Source organism: Zingiber officinale, chromosome 11B (genome assembly GCF_018446385.1).
Source record: "Zingiber officinale cultivar Zhangliang chromosome 11B, Zo_v1.1, whole genome shotgun sequence".
NCBI classification, from domain to species: Eukaryota; Viridiplantae; Streptophyta; class Magnoliopsida; order Zingiberales; family Zingiberaceae; genus Zingiber; species Zingiber officinale.
Genome location: NC_056007.1, coordinates 18,453,173 through 18,470,900, shown reverse-complemented (window position 1 = coordinate 18,470,900; position 17,728 = coordinate 18,453,173). Strand labels below are relative to the sequence as shown.

The window sequence follows — 17,728 nt, the reverse complement described above, 5'->3', positions numbered from 1 at the left end:
TGCCATGTACATATATCACTGGCATAGAGGCAATATCCCTAGTTGTCTAGATTTTCCTCCTCCTCTGCATTAATAGATTTTGTTTTCATTAGGACAATAAAAATTCTAAGTATGGGGAATGCACATATGTTAGTTTAGCTTAGTTAGTTTTCTAGTTCAGATTTTGTTAGTTTTGCTAGTTTTGTCATGTTTCTTTTTGCATCATAAATTTTTTATTGCATCATGCATGGAGTTGTTTGTTTATTCCTTACCATTAGTATGATTAACTTTAGATTTTTATGTTGTTGTGATAGTATGCAAGTATACTTTTTGAGCTATTTTCTTTTATCAATAGTAGCATGACTTGAGCATGTTTTGCCGTAAAAGTTTTTGTGTTGACCTAGTTGTTTAGGATCTCTCTACACTTATGTTTAATTTTGATAGTAATACATATGAAAATAGTCATGATTCATAGGATTGGACTAGTACTCTAATTGCCTAGGTGACCACTCAACTATATTTTGATTACTAGATAAACTTGGATCATGGTACTCATTGAAAAAAATCAAAATCCCCTAAAAAAGTGATGAGAGAAAAATATAGCATGATTCATTGTGAGAAAAAAATATGAGAGGAAATAAATAAGGGATTAAATAATAGTTGTCGTAAGAGAAAATTGATAAGATACTCCTTTGAGATCAAGTTAGATAACTGAGAAAATATCTATCATGTTTTTCTTGATACCGAGTATTCCTTTGAGACCTTGTGTAGATGTTGTATAATACTTTTGAGAGGGATGAACCTTGTATGTGGCAGGAAAGTACCTATCGCTAGAAGCGTTAGGAACACAATTAGATGATGACTTGACTAGGATTGGAAGTTGAAACTTGAAAAAGTTGAGCCACTCTTTACACTGAACACGGAGAACTTTCAATTAGGCAATTGTAAAATAATTCAGCTATCTTGCTCATTAACGAAATGACATTATTTAGATGAAGCAACTAAATCAAGATTTTGAGACAATCTAGATGAAGTATTATAAAATATTCTATTAAATGAAATAATATTAATAGGAGGTGATCTAAATAAACATGTTGGAGTGAAAAAAGTTGAATATGATAGGGTACATGGGTGTTATGGGTTTGGAACGAGAAATGAAGAAGGAAATACTATATTAGATTTTGTGATAGTATATGACCTTATATTAGGTAATATATTTTTTAAGAAAAGAGAAGAATACTTGGTCATGTTCAAAAGTGAAAAAAATAAATTGTAAATTGAATTTATTATAGTTATAAAGAAGGATAAAAAGATTGTAAGGTCATCCATGGAGAAAGCTTAACTACCCAACATAAGTTAGTAGTGTTGGATATATCCTTCAAGCATAGTATCAATAGAAAAAAATATATACGGCTCCTAAAATTGACTAGTGGAAATTAAAGAATGGGAAGCAAAAAATATTTAAGAAGAAGGTGTTAGATCGAAGGGGTGCGATAGAGGGGGGAGTGAATATCGCGCTTTTAGAACTTTTTTTTTACTCGTTAAAAATAAAGTTGTGCAGCAGAAAAATAAAGAATAGTTTGGTTACTTGGTTCGAAGCCTAGGTCGACTCTTACTCCAAGGCCCGCGATCCTTGACCACACCGATGGACAATCCACTAAAACCCTTCTTTCCGAAAACCTCGGAAAGAAGCGGTACGTACAATATGCAAGATAGTAACACCCTACTATCTTGTAAGAGTTTAAGTACAATGCAAGTATTAATAAATGTACTGACAATAATAAAAGACGAAGCTTGATCGACACTTCTGGATGGAGCAGTTTGCGAGTTGTAGAGCAGTAACACGATCAGCAGAAGCTTGCACAGTGATTAATTTCGAACCAAAAACATTACCCAGCTTCGGACCTCGAGCTCTCTTTTATAAGAATCGTCGATGTTCGGTCGACCGATCCCTGGGTTCAGTCGACCGAACCAGCTCCCTTCCTTCCTGGCTGAGATTCAATGCTGATTCAATCTTCGGCAATTACTGATCATTAAGGGTTCGGTCGACCGATCTCTGTGTTCGATCGACCAAACAGACTCCTTCCCTGTTCGTCGAGATTTGCCGAGATTTGTATTTACTGTGCCTTTAATATTGATCGTTCGGTCGATCGATCAGTGTAGTTTCCTTCGCTGCTGATCGTTGCTGATTGAATTGATCTATGCTGAGTCAACCTGGTTCGGTCGACCGATCCCTACGTTCGGTCGACCGATCAGGCCATAACCTACAAAACAGTGTTAGAAAAAGTATCCCTGCAATACAAAGATTAGCACAGTAATATATAATGCATGAAAAATATTAGACAGTAGAACCTGTCTTGATCTCAACTTAGAAACCTTCTCGGTTTCTTCAGTTGGATCAGCGACCTTACGTTGTTCCTTTCAGGAACTCGACCTCTCTGTCGCTCCTCCAGTTGTTTACCTCAACCTACTTGTCACACATTGATCCTCTAGATCTTGTTTGAACTTTTCACTTAGCCTTGATCGGCTCGCCAGGACTTTTCTTTCGACCTTCGGACCTCCAGACCTCTTGATCACACTGCCAAGAGTCAGGTCCTCTCGACCCACTTGGACTTTCACCTGGGTTCCACGATCTGCTAAGACTTTTCCTGCCTAGCCTCCAGTTAGGTTTTTCCAGGTTGAGAAAATAACCTGCACACTCAGTTAACTTGTTAGATCATAACAAAACTTAACTTGAACCTTTGACAATATCAAAACTCAGGTTTATTTCCGTAAGACCGAGCCAGTCACATAGACTCGATGTTATTTAGCATGATTAATTATTTTTTATTATTAGAGATCTCATTAACCGTCTATACAATGCCCTCTCGAGGTGTGAAATAGTTGACGTATAGAATATTATTATATTAAATCCTGAGATCGAAACTCATTAATGATGTCCGCCATGATTTATTTTCTTTTTAACTATTAATAGCCTCAAGATCAATTGAAAGGATAAACGAATGACCACCTCGTTAACTGTCTATATGACCTAAAGACAACATGCGCTGACTTAGATGTGGCACCAAGGACAAGGTCATCTCCAATTGCAGGAATGCCTATCATGTGGATTAATGATGATGAGATGAAATAAAATGGTGATAATTTGATAAAATCAATAATAAAGTCATGATATTTTTATAAAATCAGCATTAAAAGTGATGATGATTTAATAAAATCAATATCGTTGGTTTGACAAAATACGATAATTAAAATATAAGATATTATTATATTAGATTATGAGGTCAAAATTTATCAGGTTTAAATATATATTTTTTCATATCTTGATTACTATACTAAAGATTAATAGTACTCATAATTTATCTTTTCCGTATTAATTTAGGGAGCGAGGATGATGAGAACGAATGAATCGTCTTTTTATCATGTTTAATGAAATTAATATTAAGGTGGTGATATTTTAACAAAATTAACATTAAGATAGTGATGATTTAGCCCAAGTTATTTTTATTTTTATTTTTTCTAGTTTGATTCACTTTGTATTTAGCTATTAAAAAAAATAAGAAACTAAAAGAAAAAATAATTTTTATTTTTTTACTTTTATTAATGTTCTTTTAATTATAAAATTTTTAATTAAGATTTTAAAAATAAAAATATAGATAAATTTAGAGAATCATCGTAAATGTAATGACGTAAATTTAGAATAAATTTGAGTTATTAGAGTCATTAATTACTTTTGGTAAAAAATGACTTACAAAACTAAAAAAAATTAAAAACTACATAAATAAATTAAGGAGATTATTCAAGTAAACAATATTAATTTGACATAAAATTTAGATTTTTAAAGTAGTTAATGATTTTTATATTAGATTTTTTATATAATTACTAAGTTTTTATTTTTAATTTTTTTTATTAATTTATTTCATTTTTCCTTATTTTCTTGTAATTAGATACTAGATAATAAAAAATAAGAAAAAGTATTTTTTTAAAAGTATTTTTTTATTTTTATTAACCTTTTTTTGTATGTTTTAAATTTTGTATTCAAATTTCAAATCTTAAATAAAAATACAATACTTTAAAAAAATCATTATAAATTTAGTGATGTATTTATTTTTAAAAAAATAAACCTTTTAGAGTCAATGACTTTTATATGAAACTCCTTGATTAAATAATTTATTTTTTAGGATTAAATTGGATTCTCCTTAAATAAGGAAAATAATTTTTTTAAAAAAAAAGAATTTTCTTATGTTTCTTTAATTAGTTGTAACCTTTCATATGTACCTAAATTTGCATTAAGTTTTTATAATACTAGATGTTGGATATTGGGGTCTTAAATGGACCAAAACGATTTAGAGGAAGGAAGTCATCAATTGTTGAAAGTCGTAATTGACTTCAAAATTGAAATCTACGATTCGCGTAGATAGATTTAGACTATTAATTTACTCAAAACCGATTAAGGGTGAATGAGAAATTAATGTTTAAAGTCAGCACAAAATAACATTTATTATTCATTAATAAAGTGCATGGGAGAATAGTCCCACATCGGAAATTCTCGATATGTATTCTCTACTTATTAATGAAGATGTGTTAATGGAGTTAACACAAAAAAATAAAAGGACAGGTGACCCCTTAGCCCAGGGCGAGCAGGTGCTTGCACCTGTGAGCCCGCCACCCGCCACGTGCGCAATGGGAACACATCCACTCACCCAAAGGACACTCAACCTCTTCTTTCAGTATAAATAGAACCCTCCAGATGATGGAATAATCACTCAATCCTCTCTTCTCTTCCTCAAGCATTCTTGTGCATACAAGAGTCCAAGAAGTCTACTAAAAGGTTCGCTGGTCTCGGAAGTCAGAGTGCTACGATTCCGAGACGTTCGTCGTTGTATCTTGGGAGCGAATTGCAACAATCCGTTAAGCACCGTAGCGGAGCAATATCGTTTACGGAGATAGTGTCGAACACTAGCCTCGACGATCAGTTTGCATACTCCAGAAGCTACCCGGGGATCAACAGTCGTAAACGATATTCTCTGCAAACTGATATGGCTACCAACGACATTCCGACCATTGTTCCGACAACCATTCCGCACGGAGAAAAGCCGGAGAAATTCACCGGAACCGACTTCAAAAGATGGCAGCAGAAGATGTTGTTTTATCTAACAACGCTAAACCTTGTACGGTTTTTGCACGAAGACACGCCAGCCGCTACGGAAGGTTGTAAGGCTGCTAGCGATGCGTGGTCTCATGGAGATTTTCTGTGCCGCAATTATATACTCAACGCCTTGGACAACACGTTATATAACGTATATTGTTCTCTGGAGACGACAAATCTTTGTGGGAATCCCTTGAGAAGAAATACAAGACCGAAAATGCTGGATTGAAGATATTCATCGTCGGTCGGTTTCTGGATTTCAAGATGGTGGACTCAAAAAGCGTCTCATCTCAAGTCCAAGATATGCAATTAATACTGCATGATCTGGACGCCGAAACTGAACGAGACATTCGCAGTTGCTGCGGTAATTGAGAAGCTCCCTCCGTCATGGAAGGATTTCAAGAATTACCTAAAGCACAAGCAAAAGGAAATAGGGCTGCAAGACCTGATCCTGAGGCTACGAATAGAGGAGGATAATCGAAAGTTATCCGACTCCAGAGGAACCAAGCGGACTATAGACGAAATGTCCAACCTGGTCGAGTCGAACGTTAAAAAGCCGAAGCAGTTCAAAAAGAAGGCTCAAGCAAAGAAGTTCAAAGGCTCCTGCTACAACTGTGGAAAGACATGACACCTATCCAAGGACTGCAGACGCCCAAAGAAGCCAACCAAGGGGCCAAAGGATGTTGCGAATCATGTCGCAACCTCTCTTGAGGACTTGGATCTCACTGCGTTTGTATTTGAAGCCAACTTGGTGGATACCAACCCGAAGCAGTGGTTCATTGATACTGGAGCAACTCGTCATATCTGTTCCGATAAAGCGATGTTCTCCAAGTATACTCCGATAAATGGCAGGAAGCTCTATATGGGTAATTCCATGACGTCGCCAATTGTTGGACTCGGAAAGGTTGTTCTGAAGATGATGTCCGGAAAGGAGCTAACACTCATTGATGTACTCCATGTTCCCGACATCAGTAAGAACCTAGTTTCTGGAGCGGCATTGGTCAAGGCCGGATTTAGGCTAGTGTTCTAGTCAGACAACTTTGTACTTACGAAGAATGGTGTCTTCGTAGGAAAGGGGTACCTAGAAAAGGGTCTATTCAAAATGGTTGTAATGCCTGTACTCCGAAATTTTGATGGTAATAAAATAAATGCTTCCAGCTATGTTGTTGAGTGTTTTAATTTATGGCATGATCGACTCGGACATGTGAATAATAATACTCTCAAACGTCTCGTCAAATTAAATTTATTACCAAACGTTAATGTTGACGGAACACACAAATGTGAAGTGTGCGTGGAAGCGAAAATGACGAAACTACCTTTTCATTCGGTGGAAAGGACAACAACTCCTCTAGAGTTAATACATAGTGATCTATGTGACTTGAAATTTGTGCAAACTAGAGGAGGTAAAAAATATTTTATTACTTTTATCGATGACTGCACAAAGTTCTGTTATATCTTTCTTTTAAGAAGTAAAGACGAAGCCCTAGAGGCGTTCAGAACCTATAAAACAGAAGTTGAAAACCAACTTGACAAACGAATTAAAATAATTTGAAGCGATAGAGGTGGAGAATATGGTGCACCGTTTGATGAATTTTGTACAGAATCTGGCATTATCCATCAAACAACGGCGCCTTACTCACCTCAATCAAACGGTGTTGCCGAACGTAAAAATCGGACACTAAAAGAAATGATGAATGCCTTGTTGATAAATTCAGGCTTACCTCAAAACTTGTGGGGGGAAGTAATATTATCAGCAAATCACATTCTCAACAGAATCCCTCATAAGAAAAATGATAAAACTCCATATGAACTATGGAAAGGCCGCGAGCCATCGTACAAATACCTGAAAGTGTGGGGGTGCTTGGCAAAGGTCGAAGTACCTAAACCAAAGCAAGTAAAGATCGGACCTAAAACGTTCGATGCGATATTTGTCGGATATGCCCATAAAAGTAGTGCATATCGTTTCCTAGTTCACAAATCAGACATTCCTGATATACATGTGGGAACAACCATAGAATCTCGGAATGCGATATTCTTTGAAAACGTATTCCCAAATAAAAAGGGAAACGTTGAAAGTGATAACAACGGAAGTTCAAACAAAAATGACGTTACCGAACTTAGCTGTTATAAAAGGACTATTGACGATCAAAGTGAAGAGCCACGTCGTAGCAAACGGGCTAGAGTTGAGAAATCGTTCGGGCCAGATTTCATGACTTTCATGTCAGAAATGGAACCAAGAACATTAAGTGAAGCTCTCTCTAGACCCGATGCTCCAATGTGGAAAGAAGCTGTCAATAGTGAAATTGAGTCTATCATGAATAATCATACTTGGGAATTAGTATACCTTCATTCTGGTAATAAACCATTAGGTTGTAAGTGGATACTAAAACGTAAGTATAAAGCTGATGGATCAATTGACAAGTATAAGGCCAGACTTGTAGCCAAGGGGTACAAGCAAGAGGAAGGCTTTAATTACTTCGATACATACTCACCGGTGACAAGGATTACGTCCATACGAGTGCTAATAGCCATTGCAGCATTGTATGACCTTGAAATACATCAAATGGATGTTAAGACTGCGTTCTTAAATGGTGAGTTGGAAGAAGAAATTTATATGGAGCAACCCGAAGGGTTCATGGCTCCTGGAAATGAGAAAAAGGTGTGTCGACTTGTTAAGTCGTTGTACGGACTTAAGCAAGCGCCTAAACAATGGCACAAAAAATTTGACAAAGTAATGCTGTCAAACGAATTCAGAATAAATGAATGTGACAAATGCATTTATGTCAAAAACACACCTGAAGGCTATGTAATTGTCTGTCTATACGTAGACGACATGCTAATAATGGGCAGTAATCATGATGTAATCATGACTACAAAGAAAATGTTGACCAGAAATTTTGATATGAAAGATATGGGTCAAGCAGATGTTATATTGGGAATTAAAATTCTCAGGACATCAGAAGGGATAGTTTTAACACAATCCCATTATGTAGAATCTGTATTGAAAAAATTCAATGCGTACGATCTCTCTACAGTGAAAACACCTATGGATCTAAGTCAACACTTAGCGAAAAACCATGGTGAGACCATATCGCAGTTGGAATATTCTCGGATAATAGGCAGTTTGATGTATCTCACAAACTGCACACGTCCGGATATTGCCTGTACGGCCAACAAACTGAGTCGTTTTATGAGTAATCCAAACGACACCCATTGGAAAGCATTGATGCGAGTTCTCAGATATTTGAAATATACTATGAACTATGGATTACATTATGGAAAATATCCCGCTGTGTTGGAAGGATATTGTGATGCTAATTGGATATCAGATACAAAAGACTCCAAATCCACTAGTGCATATGTATTCATGATCGGTGGGGGAGCAGTATCTTGGAAATCCACTAAGCAGACTTGCATTGCTCGGTCAACTATGGAATCTGAGTTTATAGCACTAGACAAAGCAGCTGAGGAAGCTGAATGGCTGCGGAATTTCTTGGAAGATATTCCTAGCTGGGTGAAACCTGTGCCTGCCGTACTAATCCACTGTGATAGTCAATCGGCGATTGGAAGGGCACAGAGTAATATGTATAATGGGAAGTCACGACATATACGTCGTAGACATAATATCATTAGGCAGTTAATCTCGAATGGAGTGATTGCAATCGACTATGTTAAGTCCAAAGATAATTTGACAGATCCTCTAACGAAGGGGTTGAGTCGAGATCAAGTATACTGCTCATCAAGAGTAATGAGATTAAAAATCTACAACTAAAAACGACTGTAACGGTAACCCAACCTTGTTGACTGGAGATCCCAAGATCTTGGTTCAATGGGACAACGAAGTTACAGAAGTTGTGGTCCAGCACATTAGATAGTTTATCTCTATCCCAATCCTAGGATGAATTTGTGCTGTCCTACCTCATGTAGAGAGGTTAAGCTTATGCTTTTAGTGACTTCTATACCTGATAAGGTGGAGTATGGTAGGATACTCTTGATAGAAGTGTCACCTATGTGAGTGTGAAGACAGGTCGCTTCAATGAAACACTCATGAATCCAAGATGGTATCCATGGCCGAAACGGAACCAACCATGAGAACCTAAAGTAGGTGAGATAGATCTCTGTGTGGGTGTTATTGTCTAAGTATACACCAACAGCTGAGCAGTTCAAGACATCACGTTCACTGCGCAGCCTAGTATACTCGATAGCATTTCACTACGGAAGGTTCAAAGCCACAAGCTACCTCTCCCTATGCAGTGACTTATCGATTGGACTCTTGTAAAATGTCAGCATGCATACACGCATTGCATTAATTTCCATTCATGTGGGGGATTGTTGGATATTGGGGCCTTAAATGGACCAAAACGATTTAGAGGAAGGAAGTCATCAATTGTTGAAAGTCGTAATTGACTTCAAAATTGAAATCTACGATTCACGTAGATAGATTTAGACTATTAATTTGCTCAAAACCGATTAAGGGTGAATGAGAAATTAATGTTTAAAGTCATCACAAAATAACATTTATTATTCATTAATAAAATGCATGGGAGAATAGTCCCACATCGGAAATTCTCGATGTGTATTCTCTACTTATTAATGAAGATGTGTTAATGGAGTTAACACAAAAAAATAAAAGGATAGGTGACCCCTTAGCCCAGGGCGAGCAGGTGCTCGCACCTGTGAGCCCGCCACCCGCCACGTGCGCACGTGCGCACGTGCGCAATGGGCGCTTTGATGGCTACCGTCTCGTGGGCAAAGGGAGATGACTGGACAGTTGACTTAGGGAATGGATGGCTACCGTTGATCAAAGTTGATCAAATAGGTATGATGGATTGCTTGTGATGCGATCTAGAGCGTTAGATCGCAAAGAGTAACGATCTGATGGCCTGGGATGAGACTTGATCTGAAGCATCGAATCAATGGATCCAGATCCGATGGCCGATGACAATAGGCGGATCTGAGGGTCACAACTCCTCAGATCTGATGGATGAGATTGAAGTGGGCTTGGTGAAGGGTTACAATCCTTCAGAATAGATGATCTAGATCGATCCAGCCCAAGGAACACATCCACTCACCCAAAGGACACTCAACCTCTTCTTTCAGTATAAATAGAACCCTCCAGATGATGGAATACTCACTCAATCCTCTCTTCTCTTCCTCAAGCATTCATCTCAACTTGTGCATACAAGAGTCCAAGAAGTCTACTAAAAGGTTCGCTGGTCTCGGAAGTCAGAGTGCTACGATTCCGAGACGTTCGTCGTTGTATCTTGGGAACGAATTGCAACAATCCGTTAAGCACCGTAGCGGAGCAATATCGTTTACGGAGATAGTGTCGAACACTAGCCTCGACGATCAGTTTGCATACTCCAGAAGCTACCCGGGGATCAACACTAGAACGGGTTCCTAAGCATATATTAACTAACAAAATTAGCCATTGTATTGGTTTCAAAGAATATGATTTCTTTGTGTTAGTCCGACACAGAGAAATGATCATTATATAGAGTGTTATCATAAGAAGTCTGAAGGTTAAATTTTGACAGCAAAATATTTGTTGGATTCCTATCCTCCCTCATGTAATAGTTATTGTTCAATGGTAAATAAATCATCTGTGATTTATTTTTCTATAAATGATTATGGGACTGATTGTATGAGGTGTCCGGGATCAACGTATGACATTTTACCAACAAATGATCTCCCATCAATTAAATGAACAAAGCTAAATCCTTCAAATTTATTCCTTAATTTGGTGTAGTAGTTAAGGTGTAACATGAATATCCAAAGTGTTACAGTTCTATCCTCTACTTGGACATGCATATGAATTTAATGGAAAACTTGAGTTGGGCAACCTAGGCCAAAGTATCCGTAGGCAGAAAAAAAAAATCCATGAATTTACTTTTACTGGCAGAGTATCGATTTAGGGTTGGACAAGTCTGGTCACCTCTACAATTAATCGGGTTCGTAAGAATTAGAAACCTAAGTGGTTTCTTTTTAAAAGTTTGACGTTGATTCAATCACTTGAGGTTGATTTATTTAGGTGTTATTTGATTATTTTTTTTATATTTCTTAAACACGGCATTACAAACTTATTTGTTTGTTTTGAGAATTTCTTTATTTTGTTTTACATGTTTGATAAAACTTGAGTATAATTTACAAATTTTGCTCCAAAATTCACAACGAACTGAACGCATAAATTTAAATTTATTTATTTATTTTAATAAGTTATTTAAGGACCATCTAAAAGGTTTAGACCATTAGAATTATAGAGTTATGTCTCTTCCTCCGTTTCACCATACTCTCCTTATCATTCAAAACAAGTCTCCCTCCTTGTGTGTCCTATTCTTTGTTCGTCATTCTCTATCATCCTTAACTCCGTCATTATCTTTGTATATATATAAAAGATTAAGCTTAAGTGTGTTTAGACTTTCTTATTTTATGAATTAAATTAATGTTTACTTTTAATAGTTAATTATTTTAATAAATAGGTGTATGGATGATATGGGACATCAAACATCACTCTTAAAACAATATTTATTGCAATGTTTAGGGAGAGTTTGGTTGATGAGTTTAGAAATAAGGGAATTGAATGATAGTAAAAGATAATACTTGGATTGTGAGTTTAAGAATGATAATTTGAGAATGATTTCTAGATTTATGGGAATCAATCAAACCCATATAATTAGGTGGGTTTCATTTCCATTTCACCTTACTATCAAACTCATACCCATAGTCATTCCCGTCATTTAATCAAACATCATCTTATTTTAGCACATGCAGTTGCTCACCGCCTATATTAACTACGGAGAAACAAGCCCATGGACTGTGGCGCCCGGCCTAATAATTTTTTTTTCACCAATAATTAGGATAAATGAAGTACTTACGACGAACGACTTATTAACTTCATGTTCTTAGATTAATCACTTATTAAAAAAATTCATTCGTTATTTATCGAAATTGACATTAAATCTTGAGATATACGAGAAACTCAGAAAATATCTTGTCCTGATGTAAAAAAGCACATTTTTATAGCGTAATCATTTATAAATACCTACCATGTAAAATTATACAACTATCTACATTAAGAAACCAACATAAATAACTTCTTTATGGGTTAGTTATTATTTTTAAGGTTAATAGTAATTTATAACTTATCTCATCCGTATTAATCTTAAGATTGAATTGGCGAAGATGCTGAAGACGAGTGCAATATCGTTTATTAACTTAAATCATTTTGATAATTAAACAGTAAATTATCTTAAAATCTTCAACTACAATTTAAATTTTACCCTTAATCCCCATGTCAAAAAATATTTATTTTCACTCCCTAAATAAACATAATTGATATAAATTTACTTAATTGCGCTAATTTTTTATAGGTATAAAAAATCTAAAATGAGATATAATTGTTTCTAAATTCAGCACATTTAAATTAAATTTTAATATATTTTCTATCAAATTGATCATAATTTTTTTTTCTACTAGGCCAATAGATTGAGAATCATATCAATCAATTGATTTAAACTGAATCGATATAGAAACTGAGAAGAAAGACCGATTTATTGGTAGACAATCTTGAGCAATTTGTAAGAACTTGTTATTTACTTTAAGTACCATTTTGAATTGCTGTGATAGATTGATTTCAAATTTAAATCCTCATCAGATGAACTTGACTAGTTAAAAAATTTTATGTTATAATTATGATTTTATACTTGTCATAATTCACATTTAATTCACATTCTTATAATTAAGAAATCGTAATCTACTCCTTTAACATTCACGATATAATAATTATGGAATATAACTACTGAACTATAGATTCGTTCGGTAAAGTAATATTTATGTTATAATAGTTATGAAATTTTATAGCAGCAATTGAAACACTGTTATGACAATTTTAAATAATATTCACGTAATTGACAGATTAATTCAGAGTTTAAATTTAAAATTGACATCAAAAGTCAAAACCGAAGCTCTTTTGATTAAAAAAATAAAGAAAAAGAGAAAAAAAAGACGCCATTCTTATTTTTGTCCAAGAAAAAAAGGGCCAAAACTAGGGATAGATGATTCATCTGAGAAATTAATTTGACATAAAATTTATATTTTTAAAGTAGTTAATGATTTTTATATTATAATTTTTATACAATAACTAAGTTTTTATTTTATTTTTTAAATTTTTATTAATTTTATTTCACTTTTCCTTATTTTCTTGTAATTAGATATTAAATAATAAAAAACAAGAAAAAGTAGTTTTAAAAGATTTTTTTTAATTTTTGTTAACCTTTTTTGTATTTTTAAATTTTGTATACAAATTTCAAATCTTAAATAAAAATATAATAACTTAAAAAGCATTATAAATTTAATGATGTATTTTTTAAAAAAATTTAAACCTTTTAGTGTCAATGACTTTTATACAAAACTCCTTACAAAATAATTTATTTTTTTAGGATTCAATTGGATTCTCCTTAAATAAGGAAAATCTTTTTTCTAAACAAAACAAAAAGAATTTTCTTATGTTTCTTTAATTAGTTGTAACCGTTCATATGTACCTAAATTTGCATTAATTTTTTATAATAATAGAAAGCTTCGGGTTCCTAAGCATATATTAACTAACAAAATTATACATTCTATTGATTTCAACAAATATGATTTCTTTGCGTTAGTCCCACATGATGGATAGGTGATCATTACATGAGGTATTACCATAAAAAAAATTTGGAGGTCAATTTTTTTTAATAATGAAATGCTTGTCAGATTCCTGTGCAATAATATATTCAATGGTAAGTAAATTATTCATGATTTATCTATTTGGATTTTTTAGTGGCATCGAAATGCTTGTCAGAACCAAGAATTAATTATTTGGGTAAAATTTGTCAGACCCATGCAATAGTGTAATAATAACGCTAGAGAATCCCAACAATAAACTACTGTAACGGGCTTCCCTATGCAAAAAATTATTTTAATTTAATATTATACTTATCTTAGTAAAAGAAATTAAGAAAAAAATATTTTTTAACATCTTCGGCCTAAAATATTTATAGAAGCTTCTTTGATCATAGTGTTGTCAATTCTAAGATGTGGGACTAAAGAGAACTATATTGTTTATATAAAACAACCAGAGAAAATTAATGATGAGAAAAATTTATAATAATACGTCGTAGCTGAGTCTCGAATTTTAGATCACTGATTGTTTCGCTTGTGGAATTACTAATAAACCTTGGAATTATTTTTAGTGTGAATAGAAAAAATGATAGTAACGTAAATTCATTTTAGGCTTCACCAAAGTTAGTTAGTAAAGGAGGAGGGGGGGGGGGGGGGGGGATTTTTAATAAAATAGTAAGATACTATTTCACTTTCTAAGAACTCTTATCCAATACAGGGTCCAAATGATCCCCCTCCAATTAAATGAGCGAAGCCAAATCTTTCAAATTTATTCCATGGACGGAAAAAATAAAATGAACTTGGGTTGGGCAACCTAGGCCAAAATATCCATGGATGGGAAAAAAAAATCCCATGAATTTACTTTCACTAGTAGAGTACTGATTCAGAGTTGGAACAACTTACAGGTGATGATGCGCTTCCGAGATTTACTCTTGGAGACCGATGAAGAATTTCTATGGGACAAGTTCGGACACTTCCAAAATTAATCGGGTAGTAAGAATTAGAAATCTAAATTCACCTCCAGAATTAATTGGGTTGTAAGAATTAGAAATCTAAATTATCAAAAAAAAAATAAAATGAGTTTGAGGTTTCTTTTTAAGAGTTTGATGTTGATTCATTCACGAGTTGATTTATCTAGATGTTATCATACTCTCAATTAGATATCATTTGATTATTTAAAGATTTTATATTTTTTAAACATGGCATTACAAACTTATTTGTTTGTTTTGAGAATTTTTTTTTATTTTGTTTTGCATGTTTGATAAAACTTGAGCATAATTTACAAACTTTGCTCCAAAATTCACAACGAACTGAATGCATAAATTTAAATTTATTTATTTATTTTAATAAGTTATTTAAGGACCACCTAAAAGGGTTTAGACAGTTAGAATTGTAGAGCTATGTCTCTTCCTCCATTTCACCATGCTGTCTTATCATTCAAAACAAGTCTCCCTCCTTGTGTGCCCTATTCTTTGTTCGCCATTCTCTATCATTCTTAACTCCGTCATTATCTTGTAAGATTAAGCTTTTAAGTGAGTTTAGACTTTCTTATTTTATGAATTAAATTAATTTTTACTTTTAATAGTTAATTATTTTAATAAATAGCTATATGGATGACATGAGACATCCAACATCACTCTTTAAATAATATTTATTGCAATGTTTGTTTTAGCACATGCAACTGGTCACCGCCTATATTGACCTTTTTTTTATTTTTATTATTTCATATATGAAGCGGTGATATGAAGCGAATTCTCCAGCATGGCGAAGCCCCACGCCCTCTTCGCCACCGTCTCCCTGGCTGGCCATTTCTTTCCCGCCGTCGACCTCTCCGCCAAACTGGCGGCCAAGGGATTCATCGTCACCGTCGCCACCCTAGACTCCGGGGGTTCCTTCTCTCCCGACCTCTTTGCTGCTGCCGCCGTCGCCTCCGCCGCTGCCCGCTCCCAGGGCCTCGACATCCGCTTCCAATCCTTGAAGGATATCGCAAATCTGCCCGCGGCACATCGGAGCTGGAACCACGACACCGCCATCTACGCCATGCTCCACCATGCCTTCGCCCCCATGGAAGAGCTACTGCAGAAGCTCTTGCGAGAAGATCCGCCCGTCACCGTCCTCATCGCAGACACCTTCAACACTTGGCCATCCGCCATGGCCAAGAAGTACGACCTGATCCATGTCTCTTTCTGGACCCAGCCGGCGCTCGTCTTCTCGCTCCACTACCACAAGGACCTCCTCATCTCAAATGGCCACTTTGCTTCTCCTGATCGGAATCGGAAAGATACGGCCGTCAGATACATACCAGGCATTCCAGAAATCCAGCCGCATGAGCTCGCCTCCATCTATCAAGACAAGGATGCGTCTTCCTTAGTCCATAAATTCACTTTCAAATGCTTCGACGAGCTAAGAGGAGCCGACTTCGTACTCGCCAACACAGTGGAAGAGCTCGAAGCAGAGGCGATCTCTGCTCTCCGGCGGGAGATGCCTTTCTATGCCATAGGCCCTGTCTTTCCGGATGGACTCACCGGCGGCATTTCTGGTAGCATGGCTGCCATTCAGGACTGCTCGGATTGGCTGGACACGATGCCGGCGGCCTCGGTGCTGTACGTGTCATTCGGAAGTGCGTTCCATCCGGGCGAGAGGGACTTCAGGGAGATGGCGCATGGTGTTTTGAACAGTAAGGTCAATTTCCTGTGGGCGCTCCCGCCGGACACCGTTCCGCTGCCTGATGGATTTGTGGCAGCGTGCCAGGGGAGGGGGATGGTGGTTCCGTGGTGCGACCAGAAGGAGGTCCTCCTCCACCCTGCCGTCGGTGGATTCTTGACGCACTGCGGATGGAATTCGACCTTGGAGAGCGTTTGGTTCGGCGTGCCAATGCTGTGCTTCCCGCTAGCGTTCGATCAGCCGCCGAACTGTAAGTTGGTGAGCAAGGATCTGAAGATAGGGGTTCGTCTCGGTGGCTCCGGGGAGGTGAACAGGGACGAGGTGTACGACAAAATTGAAGGGTTGATGGGAGGCGAAGTCGGAGCGGCGGTGAGGATGGAGATGGAGAAGGTACAGAAGGCGGCAAGGGCAGCCGTGGCCTTGAATGGATCATCGTCTAGGAACATGGATAAGTTCATCGACGATCTCCTTAAGCATCTTTCGGAAAAGAACATCCGCAGTACCAGTGAAGCGCGGTGCATGTTCTAAATTTATTTCTACAATTTATTAAAGGTCTCACCTACCTTTATCAGCTATATCAAATTTAATAATTATAACTTTTTTACACTCGGTAGCTCAGCCGTCCGTTCATCGTGACAGTATTTGGTCTACTTCTGACCACTTGTTTCGATCTAAACTACAATTTAAATGAGAATGTGAACTCGGGAAAGGATCATAGTTAATTACAGGCGAATTCCAACTAAAATCTGATCATAATTGTGGAGCATTTTATGGGTGTGGGCTGTGTTATAAATTTATAAATATGAGACTGTCGAATGTCGAAAAGTTACAATTATTAAATTTGATACAGCCAGCAAGTAATTATCAATGTTATAAGAAACATTATACCAAAGGTTATAGAGTATTTGCTGACCAAATAAGGACCTCAACGTGAGTGCCAAGGTCCCATGAGACGTAGTGGTCAAAGTCCACAACGACATGCTAGTTAAAGTCCCGAAGGATGTGGGGGTCAAAGGCCTAAAGCTAGCCCATAGGTGATGATCAGGGAGATTGGCATATCATACATCCTAGGTAGGTTCCCTTGAAGAGCCTCGAGCGGACAGTTGGATCCAACGTTTGACCCGTAGATTTGATAAACTTGAATTTCCCCTCTCCTTTGGTCTGATCGGATTCTTTGGCCAATTTGGTTTAGGGTCCTCAAGGTCCGACCGAACTTATTGGAGGAACAATGAGGGGAACCACCAGAGGGATTGAATCGTCGAAAGTCAACTCAACTGCATTGAT

The 17,728-nt window shown here is 36.3% G+C and overlaps 1 protein-coding gene across 1 annotated transcript; it reads left to right on the top strand.

Annotated features, from left to right (window-relative positions):
• The first annotated feature begins 15,541 nt into the window (after nucleotides 1–15,541).
• On the top strand, nucleotides 15,542–16,972 carry LOC122033816 (UDP-glycosyltransferase 86A1-like). The gene has a single exon (XM_042592980.1). The coding sequence runs from the start codon at nucleotides 15,542–15,544 to the stop codon at nucleotides 16,970–16,972; it is 1,431 nt and encodes a 476-aa protein (XP_042448914.1).
• The last annotated feature ends 756 nt before the right edge of the window (nucleotides 16,973–17,728 follow it).